General features: G+C 46.1%; 1 protein-coding gene across 1 annotated transcript; it reads right to left on the reverse strand.

Moving 5' to 3' along the window:
- On the reverse strand, nucleotides 1–4,689 carry abhd4 (abhydrolase domain containing 4, N-acyl phospholipase B). Its single transcript, XM_041842900.2, has 8 exons — nucleotides 4,502–4,689; nucleotides 3,816–3,901; nucleotides 3,568–3,672; nucleotides 2,261–2,552; nucleotides 1,831–2,018; nucleotides 1,603–1,714; nucleotides 1,172–1,358; nucleotides 1–1,038 (listed from the first exon to the last, which is right to left on the reverse strand). The coding sequence occupies exons 1-8, from the start codon at nucleotides 4,651–4,653 to the stop codon at nucleotides 949–951; spliced, it is 1,212 nt and encodes a 403-aa protein (XP_041698834.2). The 5' UTR covers nucleotides 4,654–4,689; the 3' UTR covers nucleotides 1–948.
- Nucleotides 4,690–8,503: the final 3,814 nt, after the last annotated feature.

Raw genomic sequence — 8,503 nt, forward strand, 5'->3', positions numbered from 1 at the left:
TTATGTTAATCATATACATTTATATTGAATCCATGTAGTAGTACAAAATACAGAAAACATTTTGATTGTGAAGATCAGAGGTCACAGAGAAAATTACAACACATAGTTACTGTCCAACTCAGGCACATGATAAAAGCATGCTGCATTTACCATAGTTACGGAAAGAAACATAAATGTATACCCTGAACATTTTGAGTGTTCCACCCAAACTCTTATTGCATTGACTCTCCATAACGTAACAACAGACTAACATGTGATTCATGCAAATAACAAAATTGTGAAGTTCGCTTTAGTCGGAAGGCTGCAATCTGAACTAACTGACTATGGATTACTGTGTATGGCATATAGCTAGATCCTAGGGGTTTCCCAGACTACATGGAAAAACTCCTTGCCCTACTTATAGGAACAGTACTGATAAAATACAACTGAATAAGTGTTTGAATGGTAAACACTCCATTGTCAAGGCCTTGCCTATCATCCCAACCAGCACAGGGGACCTTCAGTGCAGGGTCTGGTTTCCCTGACAGTCATGGGAGCAGAACCAGGAGTTCTCCCGACCATGTAACCTGCCCAGGACTATTTCCTGCTCAGGTCACATGGTCAGTTCCTGGCCCTAAGCATTCCAATTGGTCCTGCATGGCTCAGTTGGTAGAGCACGGTGCTTGTAACGGCAGGATTGTGGGTTCGACTCCTGGGCCACCAACACGTAAAATGTATGCACGGATTACTGTTAAGTCGCTTTGGATAAAAGCGTCTGCTAAATGGCATATATTATAACCACTTAGCCAACTAGTGTCCATTGATAAGAGCGTAGTGGAATAGGGCCATCTTAAAAACATCTCTCACCATGCCACCAAAATGGAGCCAGTTCTATGCCATGTGTGGCACTAGCGAGGTACAGACCAAGACACACACACGACATCTTGGTTTGTCAGTCATGTATGCATCTCAGTCTACATTGTTACATATGTTCTGGACCACTCTATTGAACTCCATTGGTTGGTCAGCATATACATGGTGAGACGCATCATCTATCATCTGAAGAGAGAGACAGACAGGAATGATCACATGGGTATTGTATTATGTGTTGTTGTATGATATGTTTTATCCTCTAAATCTGTATGTCTTTAAGACCTCAACACTGATATGAAATAAGATAAATCCCACTCACCACAGTGTGTGTGGCCGTCTGGACCCTGATCTGGGCCACCTTGTCCCCCGAGGCGCTGTCCACCCAGGAGCGTGAACCGTATAGCATGGTAAGGGGCATGGAGGGGGGCAGCAGGTGTACCCGCTGCAGCATGGGCCTCTTGGCCCAGCCCAGGGACTCTGACATGGCCCTGAAGCCTACCTCCCCACTGGGGATAGAGGGAAGAGAAGGAGGACAAAGAGAGGATTGAGAGGGACAGAGAGAAGAGGATAATGGACAGTGGGATAAAGCAAGAGGTTTGGGGAGAAATAAATGTTTTGTCATTCAGAGTCAGGGGCAAATGTAGGCCAGTAAAGTAAGGCCATGTCCCTATGGGCTCAGGAGAATGTGAACGCAGTATGCAGTTTAATAGTGGTGATATGTAATGCAAGCCAAGGAGTGACTCTACGTACCTAGGGGTCTGAGCATTACAGTGGTAGATGTACTCTGTCATGGTATCATCATCAAACAAGTCCTCAAATTTCCTCTTGAAGTCTGGACGGAATCTATTTACCAACCCTGGACCTGACAGAATTAAAGGAAAAGAGAAAACAAAGAGAACGATGGAGGTATTAATATAACACGAGAAAATTGAGAAAGCTTTGAATAAGCAATCTGAATGTGAATAAAGTGTCTCTCACCCCATGGACCTGCTGCTCTGATGACAGCCAGAGGGTTGAACAGAGAGACGACCGAGGCCACAGCCTTCACCCAGCGGGGAAGGGGCGGCCTCTTCACCACCTCTGGCCCCTGGCCCGCCGGGGTCTCCACCCCTGGCTGGGGGCTTTCAGGGAAACCCCACGGGTCCACCAGGATCAGGTGACGCACCCTAAATAAGGGGAGACACAATCTAAGTTATCATTCCATTACTATAATAAAATTGGTCATGGAGTTTTTCCTGACCAGGAATCATGGTCCTAATGATTACTAATAAATTGCATTGTAGATAGATTTTTTAACTATCACCGTACATAAGGAGACATACTGTACGTCATCAATCATTAGCTTTAAGGCAATACCATCATAAATACTGTGACATCACCATGAGTGATCAAAAACATGGCCTCTCACCTAGAAGGGTGCTGGATGGCATAAGACGTTGCCAGGTATCCCCCCAGACTGTGTCCCAGTAAAATCATGTTCTCCAGGCCTACAGACTCCCTCCACCGCTCCATGGAGTTGACAAACTGCTCCTCGGCCAGGGCAGCGTCTGTTGGGAAGGGGGGTCGGGAGCTCCGGCCGAACCCCAGGAGGTCGAAGGCGTAGACTGGCCGAGAGTGACTCAGAGCATCCAGGTTACGAATCCACAGACCCACTCCTCCTCCAAACCCATGGACCATCACCAGAGGAGTCTTCTTTGGGGCTATGGGAGGGAGGACATAGAAAGAAAGACAGACAGGAAGAGAGAGAAGCAGACAGAGAGACAGACAGGAAGAGAGAGCAGCAGACAGAGAGACAGACAGGAAGAGAGAGAAGCAGACAGTGAGACAGACAGGAAGAGAGAGAAGCAGACAGCGAGACAGACAGAAAGAGAGAAGACAGACAGCGAGACAGACAGGAAGAGAGAGAAGCAGACAGCGAGACAGACAGGAAGAGAGAGAAGCAGACAGGAAGAGAGAGAAGCAGACAGGAAGAGCGAGAAGCAGACAGCGAGACAGACAGGAAGAGAGAGAAGCAGACAGGAAGAGCGAGAAGCAGACAGAGAGACAGACAGGAGAGAGAGAAGCAGACAGGAAGAGAGAGAAGCAGACAGCGAGACAGACAGGAAGAGCGAGAAGCAGACAGAGAGACAGACAGGAAGAGCGAGAAGCAGACAGAGAGACAGACAGGAAGAGAGAGAAGCAGACAGTGAGACAGACAGGAAGAGAGAGAAGCAGACAGAGAGACAGACAGGAAGAGAGAGAGAGAAGCAGACAGAGACAGACAGGAAGAGAGAGAGAGAAGCAGACAGAGAGACAGACAGAAAGAGAGAGAAGCAGACAGAGAGACAGACAAAGAGAGAAGCAGACAGAGAGACAGACAGGAAGAGAGAGAAGCAGACAGCGAGACAGACAGGAAGAGAGAGAAGCAGACAGGAAGAGAGAGAAGCAGACAGGAAGAGCGAGAAGCAGACAGCGAGACAGACAGGAAGAGCGAGAAGCAGACAGCGAGACAGACAGGAAGAGCGAGAAGCAGACAGAGAGACAGACAGGAAGAGAGAGAAGCAGACAGCGAGACAGACAGGAAGAGCGAGAAGCAGACAGACAGCGAGACAGACAGGAAGAGAGAGAAGCAGACAGAGAGACAGATAGGGACAGACAAGATGTTAATACCAAGACAAAAGCTAGTTCATATGTCAAAAGCCTTGAGGGACAAGGAGAAGGAGAGGATGAAAGTACCTTGCTCAACAGGTTTGCGGGCGGTCTTGTTGGTCAACGTGAGGGTCCAGATCCTGTCCTGGTTGGGTAACGTGACAAACCTGGACCACACTTCATTCTGTATACCTGGGACACACACACACATACACACACACGGAGAAATAGGTCAGAGACAAGTGAAGTATTACTCAATAAAACAACAAGTCAACCATTTTGCTCCTATGAAAATATAGAAGTAGTAAGATTATTAGTTATTAACATGGTCTTACAGGAGAGGATCTTGGCCTCTGTGCTCTTCAGGAGGGACATGGAAGTCGGACGCCAGGAAGGCCACCAGCCCCACCCTGAGTATGGCCTGGATGGAAAGATAAGAGAGAGATGATAAACAATGTGTTACTATAGCTGTCAGGAACATAAACACTGTACTATGACACTAATGACATGATCACTACAGTGCAGAGACACAGAGTAGGGTAAAGGTCTAAGAGTCAGCCTATCAAACACACCTGAAGCTAGGACCCCTTGAGGGACCTCAGACACATTTATACAGCCAGGAGTTCTCACCACGTGACCTGACCAGGGAAAACTCCTGACCCTATAATTATAAAACAGCTGACACAGGAGGGGGCCGTTTTACAGCGATGCAGGGGCCATGATGAAAAGTGCAGTGTCACTCACTGTTACTGGCTGCCCCCACACAGCGTCGCTGCTGCGCTGCGCTGCACTGCTCTTCAATGAACACAGAGCGACCCTACATTGTAGTCTACGTTGATGTTATGTAGCCTAGTCTCAATGTCATATTCGGCCAGCCACCCATCATAACAACAAAAGTTGTTTTGACAGACATTAGATAGTCAGACCATTTAAAGGTGGTATAACATTAACACATCAAAAGATTATGAAAACAGTAGGCTATGTCTGGAAGGATAGTTAAACCACATGAGTTACAACTTACTCTGTCTCAGTTTCGTTTTGCATTGGCGCTACTGTGGGATCCATAGCATGACATACTCCGATAACGATACACAAGCTGTAGCCTACCAAATGTCCAAAATTATTAGGGTTTTCCTCTGTTTGAGATTGCGTCTCGAGTACAACGCCAAACATCCGTGTTTTGTAACACGAACATTCCTAAGTCAGCTGACCCAGAAGTGGGTGGGGTTTCATCCCACAGACGTTATGATTCGTTAAACTGGCTGTCATTTATCTGCATTGTTCATTATGATCAGCTTCGTCGGCCTTCTTGCTGATCGTCGATATACGTAGGTTCGTTATAAAACCCTTTTGACCATCACTGGTTTGGAAGCTGATGTGGTGTATGACATAGAAATAAGAATGAATAGAACGGGCTTGGACCCTCTAACCAAATATTTTTTTATAACTAACGCAAGATAGACCAGAGCGAAAAAGAGAAAGAGTCCTTTTCAATGGGAGCAAATTAATCATAATTGGCAGAACAAGCAAGGAGGTAGATCCTATTGGCGCGTTCTAGCATTTATTTACATATTTTAGTTAGGGAACGCCTACTTTGTGAAGTGCGTGTGTGCAATAACTCAATTCAAATCAAATCAAATCAATGCAAATAGTCCGGGTAGCCATGATTAGCTGTTCAGGAGTCTTATGGCTTGGGGGCAGAAGCTGTTAAGAAGCCTTTTGGACCTAGACTTCGCGCTCTTGTACCACTTCCCATGCGGTAGCAGAGAGAACAGTCTATGACTAGGGTGGCTGGAGTCTTTGATAATTTTTAGGGCCTTCCTCTGACACCGCCTGGTATAGAGGTCCTGGATGGCAGGAAGCTTGGCCCCAGTGATGTACTGGGCCATACGCACTACCCTCTCTAGTGCCTTGCGGTCGGAGGCAGAACAGTTGCCATACCAGGCGGTGATGCAACCAGTCAGGATGCTCTCGATGGTGCAGCTGTAGAACTTTTTGAGGATCTGAAGACCCATGCCAAATCTTTTCAGTCTCCTGAGGGGGAATAGGCTTTGTCGTGCCCTCTTCACGACTGTCTTGGTGTGTTTGGACCATAATAGTTTGTTGGTGATGTGGGCACCAAGGAACTTGAAGCTCTCAACCTGGGGGCGTGCTCAGTCCTCTTTTTTTTCCTGTAGTCCACAATCATCTCCTTTGCCTTGATCACGTTGAGGGAGAGGTTGTTATCCTGGCACCACACGGCCAGGTCTCTGACCTCCTCCCTATAGGCTGTCTCATCATAGTCGGTGATCAGGCCTACCACTGTTGTGTCGTCAGCAAACTTAATGATGGTGTTGGAGTCGTGCCTGGCCATGCAGTCATGGGTGAACAGGGAGTACAGGAGGGGACTGAGGACGCACCCAAGGGGCCCCCGTGTTGAGGGTCAGCGTGGCAGATGTGTTGTTACCTACCCTTACCAACTGGGGGCGGCCCGTCAGGAAGTCCAGGATCCAGTTGCAGAGGGAGGTGTTTAGTCCCAGGGTCCTTAGCCCTTGCACTCCTTCTCAACAATGCAATTTTTTTGGAAACTGTGACAAAGGGTCAAGTCTACAAAACACAGTCCACTTTGTTTGTTACAGATTCTAGTTTTGGAAACAGAAAACTGTATGTAGATCAAATGTTTCATCGATGAGAAAATTTGCAGAATGTCGGCCAAAATCCATCTTGCTCCATCTTCTCCCACTGCCGGCCACTGGGCTTCCTCTCATCACCATATTTGGTAGTGGTGGAAACACCAACCGGATGCTTCACATTTATACATCCGTTGAACTATCTGGCTCATTGTTCTGTCTGTGCTCTAAGCCTGGAAATTTGATTGGTAAACTCATGGGTACACTCGCAATGGTTGTGATGGTCCTCTGTAGCTCAGCTGGTAGAGCACGGCGCTTGTAACGCCAAGGTAGTGGGATTCAAACAATGAAACCATCTGCCAAACGATTGAAGACCGATATTCTGATGTTTTTTCAGCACAATGTTAGTTTTTATTAGTAAGTACAGTAATGTAACGTTACTGATCTGTCAATTTCCCGAGCTAATGCCCTACTTTTCACACTGACACGATATAGACCGCTCTACAGGCTTCACTGTCATAGTGCACAGTCAGTACCCAACACTATGCTCATCATGTTTTAGCAGGATCAGATGGTGACGGGTGTCCCTGCAGGGTCAGACAGCCAGGGAAGACCAGTCTACGGAGCTCAGTTGAATTTTGCAGTATATTATAACAATTAGTGAATGGCTATGAAGTTCCATCTTGAGTTGATGGGTAGGCTACAGTCTGGGATCTGGGAATAATGGTCATTTCAATTATTGAACCAGTGATTCTATTCATGGATAATATGATGTATAAATGTACACCAAGGTAGTTCTTTGTCATGCCTCATCTGAGCAGGATCAGATGGTGACAGGGGTCTCATCAGGTTCAGCCAGGGCAGACCAGTCTGTGACAGCACAGAGGTGAACTTTTTCCGATACAACACTTTATTCTCTCTGTACAGCAAACACTGGACAAGCAAGAAGCTTCAAAGATTAAACCTATTTTAAGGCAGTTTGACAAACCTCTGATTTCCTAAATGTAGCAAAGCTTGATAAAAATGTGAGGAAGACCTGGGAGATGCTATTGATGATGATAAATGGATACAGATATGTTAGAATGCCCAGTCATAAAATCTCAGACATAATTACTATCCATAGAATGTACTATATGCAAGTGAAACTGAATATAATGCACTCAGAAATTATTCCGCAAAAGGGGACATATTTGCATATGCTACGGTCTTCTGACGGCTGGCTGAGTTCTGCCAAAGAGTATGTCCTTTTATCTCAGCATCTCTACAGATTCTCCCTTCTCCCAGTTTTTGTTTGTTGTAAATGTTCATGCTGGAGACTGTTATCAGAAGAAACTGTGTACTAAAATTGCTGGGCCGCTCAGTCCTGGCCCTGGGGGTCTGCTGTACTGTTGTCACTCTGGCCTTGGCCTAACACACCTGAAACCAATAATGAATGTTTCACTAAGATCCTAAAGCTGAGTGGGGTGTGTTGGGTTGGGGCGCTACAGGGCCGTGGACCCCTAGGGGCAGGACGGGGTGACCCAGCTATATTGTGTGTAAGTAAAAAGAGCTCTACAGTACTATTAGGCCTATGGTATGAATTATATGGAGGGTGTGCTGTTTCTGTGTGCTAATGTGTAGATGTATGTGGGGTTCCATTCAACTTTTGTTTTCCAAACCTTTCCCTTGAGACATAAAAAAAAAAAAATGGGAAGGAAGCTGTGTTGGGGAGAGAGTTGAGTTATTGACTAGACTGGTGGGGATCGGGCATGCAGGTGGCCCGGGCTGGCTGGGCGGTCTGGCTGAAATTTGATATAGAGGATGTCTTAACAAAGAAAATCAAAAGTTAAGTCTTTGTACTTTATTTGTAAGAGTTGTTCATTTGTTAGACCATTGGTTAAAGGTGCAACATAATATTTATTATTTAATTATCATTGATCTAGTGATTTAGTGTGTATGTTATCGTGTGTGTGTATGCATGTGTCTGTGCCTGTGTTTGTGTCTCTTCACAGTCCCCGCTGTTCCATAAGGTGTATTTTTATCTGTTTTCTTAATCTAATTTTACTGCTTGCATCAGTTACTTGACATGGAATAGAGTTCCATGTAGTCATGGCTCTATGTAGGACTGTGTGCCTTCCAGAGTCTGTTCTGGACTTGGGGACTGTGAAGAGACTCTGGTGGCATGTCTTGTGGGGTATGCATGGGTGCATTCAACATGTCAATACCTCTCACAAATACAAGTAGTGATGAAGTCAATCTCTCCTCCACTTTGAGCCAGGAGAGATTGACATGCATGTCATTAATGTTAGCTCTCTGTGTACATCCAAAGGCCAGCCGTGCTGCCCTATTCTGAGCCAATTGCAATTTTCCTAAGTCCCTCTTTGTGGCACCTGACCACACGACTGAACAGTAGTCCAGGTGCAACAAAACTAGGG

This window comes from Coregonus clupeaformis, chromosome 21, assembly GCF_020615455.1.
Source record: "Coregonus clupeaformis isolate EN_2021a chromosome 21, ASM2061545v1, whole genome shotgun sequence".
Classification (NCBI taxonomy): domain Eukaryota; kingdom Metazoa; phylum Chordata; class Actinopteri; order Salmoniformes; family Salmonidae; genus Coregonus; species Coregonus clupeaformis.

What these genes read in the sequence shown, in the direction of transcription:
- abhd4 (XM_041842900.2), bottom strand. Translation starts at nt 4,653, where the DNA reads ATGTTTGGCGTTGTACTCGAGACGCAATCTCAAACAGAGGAAAACCCT. An exon ending in AGAGGCCAAGATCCTCTCCT is followed by an intron (nt 3,673 to 3,815) that starts GTAAGACCATGT and finishes TGTGTGTCCCAG; the next exon opens with GTATACAGAATGAAGTGTGG. An exon ending in AGACGGCCACACACACTGTG is followed by an intron (nt 1,039 to 1,171) that starts GTGAGTGGGATT and finishes CTCTCTCTTCAG; the next exon opens with ATGATAGATGATGCGTCTCA.